This window comes from Felis catus, chromosome D1, assembly GCF_018350175.1.
Source record: "Felis catus isolate Fca126 chromosome D1, F.catus_Fca126_mat1.0, whole genome shotgun sequence".
In the NCBI taxonomy this organism is placed as follows: domain Eukaryota; kingdom Metazoa; phylum Chordata; class Mammalia; order Carnivora; family Felidae; genus Felis; species Felis catus.
Genome location: NC_058377.1, coordinates 111916761 through 111935586, shown reverse-complemented (window position 1 = coordinate 111935586; position 18826 = coordinate 111916761). Strand labels below are relative to the sequence as shown.

At 61.7% G+C, this 18826-nt stretch overlaps 1 protein-coding gene and 1 long non-coding RNA gene across 18 annotated transcripts in view; one reads left to right on the top strand and one right to left on the bottom strand.

The window, feature by feature from the left end:
• Positions 1 to 2402: 2402 nt before the first annotated feature.
• The window catches only part of ANO1 (anoctamin 1), an 82275-nt gene continuing 65851 nt past the window's right edge, over positions 2403 to 18826 (bottom strand). For 12 of the 15 annotated variants that reach the window (XM_023238951.2, XM_023238952.2, XM_023238957.2 and 9 more), the window contains 5 exons: positions 16492 to 16644; positions 12165 to 12217; positions 10041 to 10225; positions 5705 to 5810; positions 2913 to 4125 (listed from right to left, as the gene is read on the bottom strand). In XM_023238951.2, the coding sequence (XP_023094719.2) occupies positions 3883 to 4125; positions 5705 to 5810; positions 10041 to 10225; positions 12165 to 12217; positions 16492 to 16644 (740 nt within the window). In that variant the 3' untranslated portion in view covers positions 2913 to 3882. Of the gene's footprint in view, positions 2888 to 2912; positions 4126 to 5704; positions 5811 to 10040; positions 10226 to 12164; positions 12218 to 13760; positions 15835 to 16491; positions 16645 to 18826 lie in introns of those variants that run through there. The other 3 variants (XR_002735963.2, XM_023238960.2, XM_045039677.1) reach the window with 3 other exon arrangements.
• Positions 4125 to 16124, top strand: LOC123380671. 3 transcript variants are annotated; one of them, XR_006586745.1, is made up of 4 exons: positions 4125 to 4918; positions 5199 to 5972; positions 11876 to 12315; positions 13915 to 16124. It is a non-coding gene; the product is annotated as an uncharacterized LOC123380671 (long non-coding RNA). The 3 variants fall into 3 exon arrangements; XR_006586744.1 differs by lacking the exon at positions 5199 to 5972; XR_006586743.1 differs by having other exon boundaries at positions 4125 to 5972.

Sequence of the window (18826 nt, the reverse complement as noted above, 5' to 3'; positions counted from 1 at the left end):
ACACACGCCATCTGTGGTAGGGGGTTACTTTAAGGGGCACGCAAATGACTCCTGGGGACCTGTCACATATGAATGTGTGGGGGTGGTGGGGAAGTGGGTGCCCCGGAGCAGGGGCTCTGAATCCAGTCTTGGGCTGGCGACACCCCTGTCCCAGGCACACACCCCGGCCAAGCTCTGTTGCAGGGAATCTCACGGCTGGTCGGGGATCCCAGGACTGGGCCTGGCCCCAGTGGCCCTCGGAACCACCGTCGCGGCTGTGTGCTTAGTCAGTGGGCAGGCACACTTGGGGGGGCGGGAGGGGGCTGGGGAGACTGCAGGGTGCATGCACCATCTAAAGCACAGCAGCCACCGGTGGCTCCGGTCACCTGGGAGGAGGTGACAGGCTGCAAAACGGGGCTGTGTTGTCAGATGGCTTGAGAATTTTCAGGAGAACATGCAAATCTGGGTTTTTATGTAGGTTTACTTGGTTTTTGCATATTAACTCAACTACAAAAATGAGCAAACGCTGAACCTGCCAAACGGATATTGTATCGGGCTGGATGTAGCTCACGGCGGCCTCCGCCTGTTGGGGGGGGGGAGAGCAGAGCCCCCAAAGCAGGTGCCAGCACGAGTGCCCTCCCCGCCCCAGACCTCAGGCCTCTGCGGGCCGTTGCCCATCACTGTCCTGCTGTGGGCGGGCACGACGCCACTCCAAGACCAATAGCAGACAACATTCAGCGTTGGGGACCACGGGGCCTGGGTTCGAGAGACGGCTGTGTCGCTACCTTGCTGTGTGGCTGCAGCGGAGCCCTGACCCTCTCTGGGCCCCATTGTTGCTGAGATAACAGTGCCGGCTGACGGGCTGATCTCTTCCAAGGCCAGAAGTCGGGTCTCTGTGGCATCATCTCTCGGCTTTTCTCCACCCACCTCTACCGACCCCATCCAAACCCTACCATTGCCCTCCTGGATCTCTGGAACACCTCTCTTTGGCTTCCCATCCCACTGCAGACTTCACCTGACAAATGCAAAGACCTCAAAATGTGCACCAGATCCCGTCTCTGGGCTGGTTAACACCACCCAGCCCCTGCGGTGGCTTTTACCGCCAGGCTCCAGGTCCTTGGGTCGCCTGGGAGCCCTGTGTGAGTCGCTTGTGGCTACCTTCCCTACCCTGTCTCCTGCCGCCTCCCCTGCCCCGCCCCGCCCCTCCCCTCAAGCCAGCGGTCCGCACCCTGCTGCCTCCGGGCCTTTGCACTGCCCTTCTGCTACCTGAACTGTCCTGCTGCCTCCTTGTTACTCAGGCCTCCAGGGGCCTCCCGGACCAACCGTGTCACGCTCTGTTCTGTTTCATCAGTGTCTCTTTCTTCCTCTGAAACTATCTGGTTCTGGGTTCCATTTTCTGGTTAAGCGTCTCACACTTTCTGTAAGAAGTCATCGCCTGGGGGGAGGACTGGTCTGCTTTGTCCACTGCTGTCTGCTTGAACCCTGCACGAATGAATGTCTATAAGGTCCGGGCGCCAGTCTCGGCTGAGGTGCTACGGAGCCCTGTGACCTCGGGCCAGTCACTTGCCCACTCTGAGGCGGTTTCTTCATTTGACAAACGGGGCTAAAGATCCTACCAGGAGCCCTCATCGTCCTTGCGATGCTGTCCCCGGACGTTGCCTTCATGTCTAGACTAAGGAAGTGGTTCCAGAGCTTGAGAAGGATGCTCAGGGCTTTGAGCTTGTGCTTTGCTGATGTTCTTGGGGATGCAGGAACGTGAGCACTAGGGGGCGCTCAAAGCTCTCCCTGGTGCCGGACGCACGTGAGGCGGAAGGAAGGTCCCCGGCCAGCAGGGCTGTGTGGCTTTGCTGGCCTTGGGTGTGAAAAAATACCTTTCCTTCGTGAAATGGTTGTGTTTCTAGGTGGTAGTTTTAAAAAGTGTGCACACGGGCCCCAGTGAAAACACCGGCAATCCTAGGTGGGTCCCCGAAAGGGTTGGGGACACTTTAGGTCCGTGGAATCCTCAGTGCTGTGTTGGGTTGGCGGGACCAGGGATGGGAACTTGAGGATCGCGATGGCGGAAGAGGCTGCTGGGAAGGCGTGACCACGACTCCCATCCCAACATAAACGCAGGTGCACACACACACACACACACACACACACAGGCAAACACAGGTACACACACATGTGCACACCGCCCAGACATCAACACATATGCACACGTGTGCACAGGCAGACACGAGCACATGCAAAACCACACACGTGCACACACGCCCTTACAGGGCGAGGGAGTCCCAGGAACATCTAGAACAATCCACGTGTCTGACACGGGAGGAAATGGATGCCTATGATCCCTCCCAAATGTGCAGCTCGACCCGGGGGCTCTGAGGACAGCTGCCCGGCTTCCTGGGGCGAGGGGCCGCACGGACAGCGCTCAACTGAAGTTAAGTGGTCGTGTATCCAAATTTATTTAGTTGAGTGAACCTTCAGCCGCGATCCTCTGCGGATTTGTGTACACACTTTTTTTTTTTTTTAAAAAATGGTTTCCATAAAAGGATTTTTGGTAATCACCTAATTTTTAATACAATGTTTATATACAAAAACCCCATTTCAAGCTACTCACTGTACGAGAGAAAACAGAAGCATCAGACCGCACGAGCTTAGCAAATAGCGAAAACCTATGGCACCTACGGACTTCGATCACAGTTGGCGACTTAAGGGAATCCTATCACACCCAACCGCATGTTCAAGACAAACACTTTTACGTTTTCTTCCCTTTCTTTGGTGAAACATTTCCTGTGTTTCTCTCGGTGCTTGAGAAACTTCAGGTAATTGGTTAGGGTAATTGCTGCAAATTTAGAGTGCTCATGTCATCTAGGAGACTTGTTTTTACAAGCGTTAAAGCGGTAACTGTCCAACAGTAACATTCCTGTAAGTAAAAATATAGAGAAGTGTTACCAAAATAGAAGGCTTTATTAATAAAAATCTTTGGTAGTAACAGTATTTTAAATTCCTCTCAATGATATCTGGTTAACTCCTTGCACGTTTGAGCTACAGAAAAAAACCCTCACATCCACCATAGAATTGATTAAAAACCCAATAAATACTCTAAAGCTGCGTATGTTTTCCCGATGCCTTAAGACTTCTTGAAACCTGAAGCCGTCTTTAGAAATGCCTCCGAGGTCCTCTCTCTCTGTTCATTTTCCTGTTGACCCGGTTTTCTTTTCTTTTCTTTTTCTTTCTGTCCCACCAAGAGGACGAACTCGGCTCGTGGTGGTGGGGCAGGTGTGTGGCTGGCGGCGGGGGTGGGGACCCCGGAGGTGCGGGTCACCTGCTTCCTCGGGGACACCCGAGCCCTGCTGTGCTCCAAGAGCAAATTCTAAACTCACAGGCACCTCTTTCTGGCCACAGTGACTCGGTTTCTGAACTAACCGGAAACAGAAGATGAAAAGCCGTCGGACTTTTCCGACCCGGAGGCAGGTGATGCCTTCTGGGACTGGCGTCAACCTCATTTTTCCATTCTCCCTCCAGTACCGCACGGCGTTTGCCCCGATGCTTTGGGACACCTTTTCGCCTCTCTAAAGGCATCAGGCGGGGTTAGAAAAGACGCTTTCTGGAGGCCTCTGCTCACGTTCCGCTGCAAAGGAAACCCACGGTCCCCAAGAAGTGTTTCTGCAAAGCGCCCGCATTCCCGCGTGTTATCACCCTATCCCCAGCGATCATTTTGATTATCCTTGAATACTAAAGATAAAAAAAATTCCCTGCGTAACAGTTTTGTGCAAAAACGAGGAGAGAAAAAAAAAAAACAGAAAAAGAAGACAGGAAGAGGTTGTCCTATCAGAAGGTGGGCTTCCAGGTTCTCCGCGAACACAGGAGCCCCGGGGCCCGGCGGAGGGGGCCCGGCGGCCTGGAGGCCAGGGGCAGCTACAGGGCGCCCCCGGGGTACTCGGGGCTGTCCAGGCCGGCTTGGGGGCCGTGACTGTTGCAGGGCTCATCCTTCTTCCGGTCCTTCTCCATCCACGTGCCCAGCAGCCGCTTCCTGCCCTGCTCCTCCCTCATGAACAGCTCCACCATGAGGACCTTCTCCTTGTGGATCTGCTGGCTGATGTCCTTGGGGATGTCTGGGATGACCCAGTCCACAAAGTCACTCATGAACATGACCAGGTTCTGCAAGGACAGTCGGTGTGTGTGTGGGGGGGGAGGAGGGCCCGCGCCTGCACCCCGCCCCCCGCCACCGCTCCCAGCCCACCTCAGACACATACTTTGGGCTCCCCGGGCCTCGGTGTCCCACAAGGTCTAAACGAGGCAGGAAACCAGCCAGAGGGCCATCCGGGAATGGCGGCTGACGCCTATAAGGGACCTGAGCTCAGGACACAGCAAGTTTCTGAGTGGTCCTGACTCGCGGGGCTGGGAAGCTCAAGAAAAGGATACGATCGGCCTATAACGAGCGTCAGGCTTTAAGGAGAGTAGGTAAAATAGATATAGCACAGAAGCGGACGGAACCTAAGTCTCCGATGATTCCACAGCCCCTTCTTCACCTCGCAAGGCCTCCCAGGCCTACCCGAAAAGCCCGCTCCCTCCCCGGGGAAGTTGCTGGTGCGCAGAAAGCAAGGGATGGGCTTTTACAGAAAAACCGAAATCTGTTTTTAAAACTCTTGTCCAGTGATCGTTTGTCAGCACATCCGGCTGAGTTAGACACCTTGTGGATGGTGCTGGCGCCCTCCCTCACCCTCTTGCCTTTCCTGGGGGGTGCCCCCAGCCCCCAGCTGCGGCCAGTGCTGGCTGCTGACGCTCACACCTGCCTCCTCTCCAGGGAACCGCCCCCTCCTGTCTGCCTCTTCCCGGCCTGAACGGCCTGCGGCCAGTGACCAGCCAACACGGGCGGGCAAAAGGCGCTCTCTTGCCTCAAGGTGGGCCCACGTGTGCTGGGGCTCATGCTCTGGAGCTCTCGTGAGACCAGGTGAGTGTCTCCCGCTGAGACTCCCTCTCCGCTGCACTCCCTTCCCCTCTCCTGGGAGGCTTCCTCCAGTAACCCACTTGCACAGAATCCTTGCCTCAGGCTCTGCTTCTGGTAAACTCAGCCCCAGACACTAGTTATTCCTATTGCAGAGTGTTCTGGAAAGCTGACAGGTGAGGCAGCACAGCCTCAAGGAAGGGGAGGGGGGGCAGAAGTCCCGCCCGCAGCCGCATTGTGTGTAAAAGGCAGAGCGGAGGCTTGAACCCAGTTCTTGGGATTCCAGATGCTGGTGGGACACACGTGAATGGAACCGTGGCTGGGCCCACGTGGCTAAGGATGCTCCCCCATCTCTGGGACCTCAGGTGCTGTGTGTACCAGTGTGGTCCCCAGTCTGGGGTCCCATCCACTGGGAGTCACTTCGGCCTCGGAGTTAAGCTGTCTCCTCCCTAGAGACCAGGTGGGGCTGGGTCCCCCGGCTCCTGGCTGGGGTCTGCAGTCAGCGGGGAACCCACTGGCCTCCTGCCTGTACTGGTCCTGTCCTGTGGGGATGTCTCCTGATACACAGAGACAGTGAGAGGCCGAGAGGGGAGACTGTCTCCTTCAATAAAAGCCACTTATATGGAGCTATGGTGACCTCAGGTCCCTTCCTCGGGGGCCTCAGAGTAAGTTCTCCAGGCCTCTAAACGTCCCCATTGCTGGCCAGCTCCTGCCCTCCGACCCTGTCCTTGGCTCACGGTGCTTCCTCAGTGCCCAATCCTCAAACCTTCTGGAAACGGGGACCTTCCGCACCTGGAAGACAATGACAAAGGCCAGCCGGGCTGCCAGCACGGCCCAGAAGTCCTTGGAGATGTCATACTTGTGCTCCGACCACGGGGGCTCCCGGTAGTCCTTGTACCTGCGGAGATGGCCAGGCATCAGTGTGGGTCTTCGAGCAGGAACCGGGATTCCGGCCGGCGCCCTGCGGCCTCAGGAAGGCCTCGGCCAGCTCTGGAGCCACCACCACCGTGGGCGGCCCTCCCTGGCGGAAGAGGCTCCAGACCAGCCGCTCACACGGTGGGTGAGTCACTCTCGGTGTTGGAGGGCGGGGCCTGGACCCCCGAGGGCTGGGCAGGGCCCGAGGGGCTTCCGTGCAAAACGCAGACACCGCAACGTGGCCCATGGGCCCATCCATGAGCTCACAGCAGGCGACTCTGGGACCATCCGGTCCTGGGGTTCCAAACTTTTTTATTTTGTAATGTTTGTTTATTTTTGAGAGAGAGAGAGACAGAGTGTGAGCAGGGGAGGAGCAGAGAGAGAGGGAGACAGAAAATCCGAAGCAGGCTGCAGGCTCTGAGCTGTCGGCACAGAGCCCGACACGGGGCTCGAACCCACTAACTTCGAGATCATGACCTGAGCCGAAGTCGGACGCTGAACCGACTGAGCCCCCCGGGCGCCCCATGAGGTTCCAGACTTTTAAAGGCAGCAAAGCCCTTCTTCCTAACAGGAATCTCACCTGAGACTCTAGTGGGTCACACAGAGCAAGTGGGGGCGCCTGGTTTCCCAAGCCTGGAGCCCCCCAACCTCAGCCCAATGCCCACCGTCCACAAGACCCCCGCTGGGTTCCATGAACCCCAGGTTTGAAACCCACCTCTCCAGTCTCTCCTGTCTGCTGAGGACCAACACACATTCTCCGAAAGCAGCCCAAGTATGAGGTCAAACACGCGACTGGTGGGGACAGGACCCGCCAGTCAACTGTCCCCCTGACTGCCGGCCCCACGGGACCCAGCACCGCAGGGGCACCTCCTTCCTCTCTTCCAGCTGAAGCTTCTTGGCTGTCCCCTCCTTATCTCCACATGACACCGGCTCATTCCCCTCCCTGGGTTACCAGGTGTAGACACTGCCCGCTGCCCCCTGCCTGGGCGGACACCCTCTCCCCCACTGACCCTCGTTCCACGGAGCACCGTCCTCACTGCCTGCCTGTCACCGCCCTGCCATCGCGCACTGCCCCCCCCCTCCCCGCTTCAGAGGGCCCGGCCCGCCCTCTCGTTCTCAGAGGTCCCGAGATGACCAGTCTGCAGAGGCGGGGTGAGGACCACAACCCAGGGTTCCGCCTCCACCCAGGCCCTCCAAGTTCAGGGGGTGCTGTTGGCTTTAATGGCGCTGACCCTGTGCTACGCATGGCAAAGGCTTCCCCAAAGCCATCAGAGCTGTGGCAGGGGCAGTTTCCGGGGGCCGGGCTGTAGGCGCACCTGCTGGGCACCGAAAAGCTGAGGTCCAGGGGAGGGGACCAGAAGAGTAAGCACCCGGCTCTGCGGGCACAGCCCTGGCCTGCATCCAGAACCAGTGACCGCCTTGCTGTGTGTTCCCGAGCAACGGCCTGGCCCCTCTGGGCCTCAGTGATCTTCTCAGTCACACTAGAAGCATTTATTGAACAGCTACTACATTCCAGCCCCCGTTTCAGGGGTGGCCACTCAGGAACCCACTACAGACAGGGCCCCTCACCCACGGAGCTTTATTTCCGGAGCGAGCTGGATGGGAGTCTCTGAGGAACCACTCGGCACTGAGCTGCCAAACCCAGAGACAGGACCGGGCAGGGGAACGCGCACTTGGATGCCAGCTGCACGGTGACACAGGACTCGCTCGACCTGCTCTCTGATGGGAACAGGCAGCGCCTGTTCTTCCAGCGTCAGAGGCCACACACACCTGCTCCTCCCTTTCCTGTCTGTGCTGGAAAGTCTGTTTGGGCCCCCTGGCAAACTCCTACGCATCCCTCAAAGCCCACTTACAGACCTGTCCCGATGCCACCTGCTGCCATCTGCACCGACCTCTATCAGAGACGGTCTTACTCTCCCCTTCCCAGCTCTGCCTGCCAGCCCCCATGGGGAGGATACTAACGCTCTGTCTGGGGGTGGTGGCTGTGACGATCAGATGGGACAGTGCCTGTCTTGGTGCAGGGATAAATGTTAGCCAGCAGCGATGACAGTTCTCAGTGCTGCTCTGCGTCTCTCCACACCCGCCGCCCCAGGCTGGTGCACCCCCTGCCACCAATTCCTGTGAGAGGCAGCATGTGTGGGTGCGGCTGGCAGAGGCCCGGAGCTCCCAGGCCCGCGGTGCAGGATCTTGGCCAAGGGTTGGGGGGGTAAGGCCTGGCTGGAGCCTGAATCCCAGGGAGCGGAGCAGTCTGACCCACGGTCTTCTGAGTCCATGGGGGAAAAAACAAGACACTTACAAACGGGTCCCGGCCCTGTGTCCCTGGCCCCTCCCCCACGTGGCCAGGACCCTGGGCTGACGCATGGGACGGAGCTGCTTCCTCAGCCGGTGTCTGGGACCCAACGCCCGGTTCCGGAAAACCGAGGCTAACCTCGTAAATGGCAACACTGACATTTCAGAGGGAATTTCTGATAACGTGAGCACATCTCCGTGCCTTCTCTGTTCGTTATTATTCTTGCTCTAAAACGGACCCTTAGCAGCGTGGGTCAAGCCTGTGTGCTTAGCGTGGAGCCTTCAGACAACACAGACGAGGCGCTGGTGGAGAGGAAACCCAGGGGGCCGGAGGCCCCCTTCCCTGCACTTCCAGCCCCCCACGCGGTCCCCTCCCCGGGTCACCACCCCGAAGCTGGCAGCAGACCATTCCGGGCCTTTCCTGGGATTTCCGTGCCCGGTTCCGAGCCCGCCGAAGCGAGTCGGTGGGTGGGCTTCTGGGAACCGGGCTATGTCGCGGGACTGGCTGTGTTACGCGCCTTCTCTACCTGCCGGCCTCGCTCTCACTCGCTGCTTTCCGCTGCCGTCCCCGCCCTGGCTGTCGTCACGCAGGGCCAGCCGCGAGCGTGACCACAGGACCTCCGGAGCCCCGAAGCCAGGCAGGCCTGCTTCCCTCTTCCAAAGGCCCCGGTGTTGCTGGTTTTCCAGTTCCTGGGCCTGTTTTTTCTTGCTGCCGTCGGTACCCTGGAGCCTGGCAGTCGCCCCCCACCCCCGCCCCAGCTCCCCTTCAGTTGGTCAAGGTGATGGAGACGTATGAACGAGTCTATCGGACTATGTGTAAAGCGGGGCAAGGACCCGCCGAGCTCTACCGCGCGGGCTCCGTGGCTGGGCTTTTGGCCTCTGAGGTCTCGCGTTTCTGAATCTCAGCTGAGTTAGACGAGCTCACGCCGGTTCCCTCCTCCCTGCTTTTGTTGCATTGCCCCGCCCCTGCACTTACCACCCCCGCCTCCCCCCCTCCCCCCCACCATCCACCCTTCACCTGCCTCCCCTCTACACTGATCTGCAGCGAGGTCCCTGGATAGCTGGGACCGTGCCACCCACTCCCGGGGCCGCAGACCCTAACCCAGGCGTGGAAGAGGCCCAGGGAATGGCCAGGTCTCAGCTCTGCCTCCCATGCCGGATCCTGTCCCCATCTTTCCTGGGGTGCTCCTTGCACACCCCCCAGCGTCTGGCCATGGGGGCCCCCCCCCAGGTCTGGCCGTCTCATCCATGACTTCTTCTCCAAGTCAGCGCGCCCAGTCTTCCTTAGGGCTTCTCAATTCTCTAGCCACGACCCCACACCCTGGCACATGACCCAGGTCTAGCCTCGACCCTCTGGCCACAGTGCTTCACTTAGGGATGGGCAGGCCAGCGAGATTCAACCCCGACTCTTGAGAAAGACGTTCTGTCCCTGGCCTGGCTGAGCAGAGAGGGCGTCTTCACTGCCTGCCAGAACACAATACCACCACGGAGTAAGGCAAAGCTGGGAGGCAGTGCCAGAGGGGGGGCCGGATGGCAAGCTGTGACCCCTGGATCCAGCCATGCCTGAAGCTGTCCTGGCCTTCTTAGTTAAAGGAGCTCACGGGGGCACCTGGGTGGCCCAGTCGGTAACGTCTGACTCTTGATTTCACCTCTGGTCATGATCTCACAGTTCATGAGTCCGAGCTCCGTATCCGGTTCTGCACTGACAGTGCGGGGCCTGCTTGGGATCCTCTCTGGCCCTCCCCTGCTCACGTTCTCTCTCTCTCTCAAAATACTAAATAAACACGAAAGCAATTGCTCAACGACCAAAGGAACCAATAAAGCCCCTCCTGGTGCCACCATTCTGGGGCTTGCCCCTGAAAGAGCCCTCACTTGAACTGGGGTTTGCCCAGAAGCGCCCCGAGAGAGATGCTGAGAGCCGTACCTGCAGATCTGCACCTCGTAGCCCAGATCCAGGGGGTCGTTGGGGGCCGTGCCGTTCTGGAAGTCACTGACGTTGAAGGAGGAGAGGGTGTGGTTGACGAAGCCGTGCATGGTCCCGTTCTGGCTGTACATGTACAGGTACACCAGGCGAGGGATGAAGTCGGACGTGAAGGAGATCACGAACGCCTGGGCCAGGGGACAGCGGGGTGAGCGCGGACCCCCGGCTGGGTGGGGGAGGGGGGCTCGCCCCGAGCGGGCCTGGCCATGTGACCCTCTGCCCACGAGCTGGCCATGTGAGCAGCGTGTTGAGCGAAGAAATGAGAGTCCCAGGCACTCCCGGAGGCCCCCCTGGCAGCCGAAGGGGAGGGCCTGGGGGCAGGGAACAGGACACCCCGAGCAAGAAGGCCCGGGGACAAATGCTGCCTCTCACCGGCTGTGTGGCCTTGGGTGGGTCACCTAACCTCTCTGTGCTCCGCGTGCTTCGCCTTCCTGGCTCGCTTGAGAGGGAACGTGGGAGTAGAAAGGTCTTTGTAAATGGCCATGTATTCCAGAGCCGTCTCTGGGGGCAGCCCGTGTGGTGCCAACGGCAGGGCAGGGCCCCGGAGCCTGACAGCCTCAGGTGAGGTCCGGCCCGGCCTCTTTCTGGCTGTGTGGTGGTGGGCAAGTCGCCTGACCTCCCTGTGCCTCTGTTGTCTCGCACGTAAGGTGGGCCACGACAGCCCCCGCCCTGAAGGTCGTGTGTGTGAATGGGTGGATGTGTGCAAAGAGCCTGGAAGGGACTGGAACATTCTAGATGCTCGATAAATGTTAACTGCCATTACTACTGCTGTTGGTTGTTCCCGTGAGATGTTTCCAGCTGCTCACAGCACCCCTTTGCCCCAGGGAGACTGTCCCCTGTTCCAGCACCACCCTCCGCCTCAGAGCCCTGTGCTCAGCCACCTAGGTCGGGATGAGGGGCCGTCGCTGTCCAGGGTGCCCGCTCTGCCCGCCGTGGCCCTTTAACGAGGGGTTTCAAAGCCTCGACTGGGCAGGGGGGCGGCCACCGGCAGGGGAAGCGGCGTCGGAGGACTCTGAGGGTCCCTTCTCCGGGACTGAGCTTTACTTCCTGTGCTGTGGGGGCCCGATCCCCAGGCCTCGCCCTGACCCTGACCCTGACCCCGACCCAGCATGGTGCAGGCCCCAGGCTGTGCCTACTCCTGAGAGCAGTCGCCTGTGTGCAAACAGGCAGCTTCTGGGGGCTCGGGCACGGCCAGAAGGCGGAGAGCCGAGGGTCCCAGGGTGGTGGACCCGTGAGGCTGTCTGGGGTTTGCACGCCTGGGGTTCAGCCTTGGGTGCAGAAGCATGTGTTAGGGACCACCGGACAGCTCAGCCCAGGGCGGTCCTGGCCCCAGCACGGTCACGTGGACCTAGACGGGCGGCTGCAGGGGAGACTGAGGGCTGGTTGGCATGACAGAGGGGCCACCGCCCTTCTAACCTGTAGGCTCAGAGGCGGGAGAGGGCGGGAGGGTGGGTGGCACCATGGGGCAGGAAGGTGTGGATGAGATTCTGGGGAGGAGGGCTGCCCGGGCAGGAGTCTGGTGGGGAAAACAAAATGCTTTGCGAGCTCCAGGTGTGTGTGTGTGGGGGGTGGGGGTGTGGGGGGATGGCAGGCTTCGCCCCCTTATCTGCACGTTTCTGCGTTTCCAGAACCTCTGAAGAATAGGCATGCGTTTTATATAAAGGGGAAAAGCTAAGTTTTTAAAAGAGGACCAGAAGGATTGCTACGGACTCATTTCTGTCTTCTCTCTCTCTTTCTCTCTCTCTCTCTCTCTCTCTCTCCTTCTCTCTCTCTCGTAGTCTCAGGACGCTGGGGAGAGAGTGGACCTAAGAGCCAGGGTGGACATACGGAGAACTTGGCTCACGGTTATAGAACAAGGTCGAGAAGAACTTGCCACTCCCATCCACCGCTCGTCCCAACCCCTCAATACGACCAAGGGACGTGTCTAGACAGGGGATGCTTCCGCCAGGCTGGGGCCGCACCGGGGTCGGAGGCAGGGACCCCACCCAGCTTCCCTGCGAAGGGCGCCCCGCCGCGTGTCAGCTCGGCCGGGGCCTCCACTCGGCAGACGTCCCCGGCGTCACTTACGTTGATGATGACCGCCAGCTTCCCGACACCTCGGAGAATATTGTACCAGATTCCTGGGGGAGGAGAGCAGCGGTTTCAAGACCCCCCCTTGCACCCGGATCTCAGTGACTCGGGCTTGCCGGCCAGTGGGCCCGCTGTGATGCATATGGCGGTGAGGAGATGTTCTGGAGCTCTGGGCGGGGGTTGGGGGGGGGGGTCCCTGGCTGACGACAGAGCTGTTTGTAATCTGCAAGTTGTAGCTTCTGAAAGAGGTGCTTCAAATCAGCTGCTGCCTCTCCCGTGAACCTGTTCACACTGCTAACTGGCGTGGATAAAGCCCTTCCTTCTAGAGAGACAAGACTCACTTTGGGTGCGGTTCCTGCCCCTAAGGGTCCAAGCCCGCGAGGTTCGGGTGTCCTAGACCCGTCGCGCAGCTGTGGTCCTAGGACTGTGTCTAGGGACAGACCAGACGTAGTGTCAGGGCCAACGAGCAGTACCGGGGCCCCTGGCTGGCGACGCCGGCCTCACGACCTGAGTTTCACGTGACAGCAGCGAGGTGCGAGACGCTTCCCGTCCGGGAGCCCCGGTTTCCGCCAGCCCGGGGCTGTCCTGTACCTAATCACGGCTGAGCAGAGGGGGCCCCGCCCAGCACCGGACAAACGCATGTTCCTCTGCCGGCCTCCCCAGCAGAGGTGAGGGGAGCAGGGCCCGGGGAGGAAGTGCCCTGTCTGAGGGCCCCGGGCGGCCTTGCCCCTTAGGCCCCTGACTGCCCCCCTCCTCCTCCAGCCTAGCGGGGCCCTATCGGGCCAGGCACGTGTCATGGGCAGCTGGTGGGCTCAGAGCCCAGTCCCGGTGGTCCCTCCCTGTCCCGGACCCATCTGAGATGGGGACAGAGTTCTGGTGCTCCTGTTGTCGTGCAACAGGACGGCGGGGTGGGGTTCCTGCATCCAGGGCGGAGACCGCTGCAGGCATGGCCAGGGAGAGCTACACGTGGGCATTTCTGCCCTCGCGGGGGGCGCTGGGGGGCCACCCGGGCCCACGGTGTGTGCAAAGACAGCAAGAGTGCAGGCCTGCGGGGCCCAGAAGCGGAGGCCGCAGGCTCAGACGCAGCCGCTGAGCTCCGTGCCGCAGACCCAACTCCGCCAGGCTGCGTGGGAAGCGAGGGTGGCCTCCCCGCCTCCGGCGAGCAGCTCCAGCACCCGAGGGAGCCAGGACCGGACCTTCTCCACGACCGGGGCGGCTCTCAAGGCGGAACAGCACGGGCAGGCACCCACCCTGCCTGTCTCCCCTCACGGGGGCCGGCGGGGATGGGGGTGAGCGGGCCGCGGCCCTGGCAGGGGTGACGCGTCCCCGCAAGGTCGGCTGCCGGTGCTTCCCGCCTGCTGCTCGGGGCTGGGAGACCCTTCTGCAGACTCCGGGCTCCCGGGCGGGCTGCGGGCCGCGAGCTGCTCCTCCCTGCGTCTCTCCTGGTGTCCAGCGTGCTGTCTGGCACCTGGGGGCTCGGCGCTCCCGGGTCCACGTTTGCCGAGTGCCCGCAAGAGGGCGGAGAGCACCCCCTGGCACGGGGGTGTTTCGTCGAGCTCGCTCACGTGCGACTTAAAAAACATTGACTGGTGCTTGCAAAGCAGGATGATGTGTTTTTAAAAACCTGGACCCGCAGCCCCTGAGAAAGAGAGAGCCCCGCTCTGGTCCGCGGGGGCTGGCACGGCGCCATGGCTGTGGGGGCGCCCCCTCCTGGCCGGGCCACACACTGCGGTTCTGTTCTCTGCAGGCCGGAGCCACCACGGAAGCCTCCCAAGTCCAGTCCCCGCTGAGCGGGAGGACGGGTCACGGACGAAGGGAGTCCCGCTGCTCTCTGCCATGAGAGCATCCTCTGGCCTGCTGTTCACTCCTTCACGTGGCCGCCTGGCCCTGCGGGCTCTGGGTTGGAGGCCTCGCAGACGAGGCGCCGGGCCATGGGTAAGCCTGGCACTCCCCGGGGGAGGCGGACCCACCCGAGCGCAGTGCGGGGAAAGGAGACGGGTGACGGGCCAACGGGCCACAGGAGGCAAGCCTGGGCAATGGGAGGGTTGAGGAGCCCGGCCCACGGGCCCCAGGATGTCTCTGTGTGTCTAGACCCGAGATCCGCTGGGGGACCCCGTGCCGAAATCACGGGGTCTTGTTCAAGACGAGCAAACCCAGGACGCCAGCCCCGCCCGCAGGGTCAGTCTCTGTCTGCGTCTTGACCGTCCCTCTGAGCTACTCGGCCACACGCGGTAGAGAGCACACGATGCTCCAGTGAGCTCCAGATACAAGACGAAAACCTTCCGGCTCCTTGAGAATCTCGGCGGGGGGCGGGGCGCGGTCTCAGTCTTCAAGGTGTCCCCGCCGCACCGGGGGACGCTAAACCCCATTTCCGAGAACGAGATGGGCAGGTGTTCAGTCTCGCCCGACCACACGCGGTGCCCAGGAGCTGAACGCGGGCAGCGGCTGTTCGCCAGGAAGGCTCCAAAGAGCCTGGTGTCACAGGTCAGGGCTGGGAAGCTGGGGCCGGGTTCCCCCTGGCAGGGAGCTGGGTCCCCGCAGCGCCTCCCCTCGGAGCCGCCCCTGGCGCCTGGGCGCAGGCCGTGGGGGCCCCTGGGGCCGCGTGTCCCCTCGGGGCGCACACGGATCACGGGAGCAACACAGAGGCCTGTTCGAGGAAAGGTTACGGTGAAGGAGCCCATAAACACCCCGTGAAAACCCGGCAGCTTATGCCTCCGACCAAGCAGACGGGAACCAGGAAGTGAGCAGCTGACCCGTAAGAACGGGGAGAAAAGGGGAGCCGTGGGCCAAAGAATGAAGACGGGCGTCCCAGCCTCACTGGCGGCGGGCAGGGAGGGGAGGTGGCCCAGGCGCTCCCTCTCAGCCCGATGGGTTGGCGAGTTTCAGGACGCGGCCGCAGGGGAAGCACTGACAAGCCAAGGGGCCAAAGCAAACACACACCGCTGTGGGCTCGCCCGGGGCCTTTGGGCGCCTGAGAATCAGGCCTTTGTCGGGGAGGCCACACTCTTGTCTTTACCGCCACGGGGCTCCCGAATTCCCAAGGGCTGTCCAGGGAGCGCCTGGCAAGCGGCCCTTTCCTCCTGGGGACTTTGGTGTGCCACGTAAGCTTTTCCAGGCAAAGCCTCTTCTCACGGACGTGCACAGGAACGGGAGACCGGGGCGGGGGTGGGGGGGCGCTGGGGGCTTCCCGTCTCCGGTTCCCGCCCAGCGTTGTTAACTACCTGGCCTCAGTCTCCCCATCCGGTAGACGGGACTGAGGATTTCCCCAAGCTTCCTCGAGAGGTTCCTCGGAGGACCTGACACCGAAGGCCCCAGGAAATGGTCAGGGCCCCTCCCCCAAACCCGGCGTAACCCTCCGGGGTTCATCCTCAAAGCGTGGCACTGTCTGAGTTGTCCCCATGGGTGACAGGCGTTTCCCACAAGGATGATCCAGGGCCAGGTGCCGGAGAAGCCCCCACGGTTCGGCAAGGTTACGCCTGCCCTGATGGCGTCCCGCCCTGGTCTCAGGAAAGTGACAACTTGCCTAACAGGCCACTCAATCTTTGTGTCTTCTGTCACTGAGCACAGACGGGCCGTTCTAACTAAAGTTGTGTGAAACGGGACTTCGAGGCATCTTTGTGATTTTCCATCTCATTTCAAGATACAGTGGGACCTTCCTTGCCTTCACCTTGAAAACGGGGTCCTGGTTTAGTTAAGTCGACTCACGTGGAGAGAATCATCCTCACGGGTGACACTGTGGTCAGTTCCCACGATCCCCGCAAGCGCGGCCTCCCGAAACCCTCAGCCTCTCTCCTGCGCCCCCATGAGGAACCCTTGGTGACTTGGGGTTAACACCCCGTGGGCCCTGACCCCGTAGGCAAGCCATGCAGTACCCTTCGTGCGTCAGTGGGAGGGGCCCCTTTCCGCCTCCCCTTCCCTGTTTGTGAATGCTGACTGAATACACGACACGCTACAGACTGCCCATCTGTCTAGCTCTGTCTGTGCTCCGGGGGCCACACGGACGGGAGAGGGGTGGTGCGGAGGGCCTGGGAGAGCACGTGCACCTCGGGGACCTCCTCGTGCAGCAGGCTGCGGGGACACGCACACATCCGAGGCGCTGACGCTCTCAGGAGGCCCGGGGCTGGGGCGGGGGCGTGCAGGAGCCTTGACGTCTCGAGCCCCCCACACCCGGCCCCCGAGTCTCCATCCAGCACAGGCGCGGCAAGGAGCCCAGGGGGACACGTGCCTGACCCCACTCCTCCGGCTCTGGGTCAGGCTCCTGGGGAGCAGGACTCCCTCCCCAAACCCGGCGTGCCCTGAGAGCCAGCTCCCGAGGGTCACTCACCGATGTCTTTGGCTCTGACGGCCACCGGCCTGCGGAGCTCGGTGACAAACTTTTTGGCGTCCAGGCGGATCTCGATGATGTTATTCAGCAGCGCGAACAGTGGGGCCAGGGGGAAGGACGCGACGAACAAGGTGACAAAGCCAAACTGGATTACTGCAAGGACAGCAGGACAATTAGCTCGTCGCCGTGCCCCTCGGCCCCCACAGTGGGACCCCGTGGCGGCGGCCCCCAAGGCGGATCTCTAGAGTGGGACCCCATGGCAGTGGTCCCCACGGCAGGATGCACGGCCCCACGTGCCGCAAGCTGAACTGCGTGGGCTGGGTCTGGCTCGCGTCCTGCCTCTGACGTGGCCCCTGCACCCACATAAGAAGGGCCCTGGGGACACACCCACTGCAACCCTGGGTGACCCCGGGCTAGGAGGGGGCTGTAGGGAAGATTCCACATTTTGCTCTGGCCCTCAGCGTTGACCCCAGAATAACGGGTATGCACTCGCGTATCGAACATCTCATCCTAACAGATCACGGGGAAAAGGCCCTGTGCGCAGGAAGGCCCAGCCTCGGTGCCCTTGCTGTGCCTGGGCTGGCAAGGGCCTGGCGGGGGCAGCCCTGAGCAGCCAGGGGTCCCGCCGCCATCCCTGGTCTCCCAGAGCCCCGTCGTCCCCTCCCATGGGGCCTCGGGGAGCCGGCAGGGCCCACTGTCCAGGACGGTCCGCCTCGTGTCCCTCCTCTTGCCCATCACCCTCACGGTCAGCAAGCCGGCGGTGGGGCTTCGCCCTCGGGCGCCGCGGCCAGCGCGGAGCCCGGCTCCGGGGAGAGGTCAGGTAAAGGTTGCTGCACGGAACCGAACGGGGGAGGCCGGTTCAGGAACTGTACAGTATGTCCAAGGGCCCTGGCTGCCAGGCGGTAAACAAGGAAGCCGGCAGAATGTCACCGTGTGCCCGGCAGGCTGAGTGTGGCCATTGTTAGCGCCGCAGGTGGGGGCCCCAGGGGAGCCTCCGTCTGGGAGCCGGGCCGCTGGCTTCTCCCTGGGCCCGGGGGCCTTCGCGGGATGCTTGTATGGACGTGGCCTTGCCTGAAGGCGGCTCTAGAGGTGATGGAGGCCTCAGACGAGCTTGGCCGTGGGCCCTGTGTGGGCTGCTGGTGCCCGAGGCCGTGGGATCCCCGCTGCCACCCGGTGCTGCCTCCTGTTGGTGGATCTCGAAGCTGGCAGGGGAGCCGGTGATGGCTTGGGGCTGGGCTCCCAGCTGCGCCTTCTTTCCGGTCTCGGGCATTGTGTGCCACAGGCATTCAGGGGGGTCTGTCCTCCAGGAGGAGACCGGTAGTGGGTACGGCGTGGGCCACAGGGTGGGCCGCTCCCTGGGCAGGCAGGGGCCTGCCCCAGGGTCTTACCGTACCCAACAGGAAAGTGGGACGTAACCTCCAGCCGCCCCAGGAATCCAAATCTGGGGGGGCACCTGTCTCCCAGCCGGTGACGGGCCACTTTTCTCGCTGCCTGGTCTCCCGCTGGCCTCAGGCAGGCAGGGGTGACCCTCTTCCCGGACCCCAGGGCTGAGACTGGACAGCCAGGGAGGGAGCAGGCCCATGGGGGTCCACGGAGGTCCATGAGGGCGAGAGAGCCCCCGACCATCTCTGGTTCATCTTGGATTTCGTTGCAGGAGAAAAGAGAATGGAATCTGAACACGGCACCGTCTCCAGTTTTCAAAGTCTTAACGTGCTTTTCCTTCTGAGTCAACGGCGAGGTGCTTCTTGACAAATCGTCTGGGGAGCTGGGTAGGACACTGAGCTAGCAGGAGAGGGGCACGCGAGGGGGCCACGCTGCCTTGTTCGGGTACCTGTTACCAAGGCTAGGTCCCAGGTCCCACCCTGCACAGACCTGGTCCCGGAGCCGGCATTTAAAACGTGCTGTCCGTGGTGACCAGGGGCCCTCCACTCTGGGACCCCTCCGCCGGGGTCTCCCTGACCACCTTTGCTTGTCTATTCTCCAAACGCACATGTATGAGTGCCCACCATACACCTCGGAGGACCGCCGTGGGCCTGCTCCCTCCCTGGCTGTCTAGTCTCAGCCCTGGGGTCCGGGAGGAGGGTCACCCCTGCCTGCCGGGATCCGTTCGAGGTGTAGGGGGTACGGCCGTGAAGAGAAAAAAGGGTCCTGCTGTCACAGGACTTCCCTCACTCTGCCGGGGGATAGAGGCGAAGGCACGACGGGGACTTGAGAGGCCGGCTGGTGCCAGGTGTCAGAGCAGAGGAGGAGGCCCAGGGTCACAGCTGGCAGGGCAGGGGCTGCCCCTTTAAACATGTGGTCAGGAAGACCCCTCTGGTGGGGTCTGAAGGGAGAG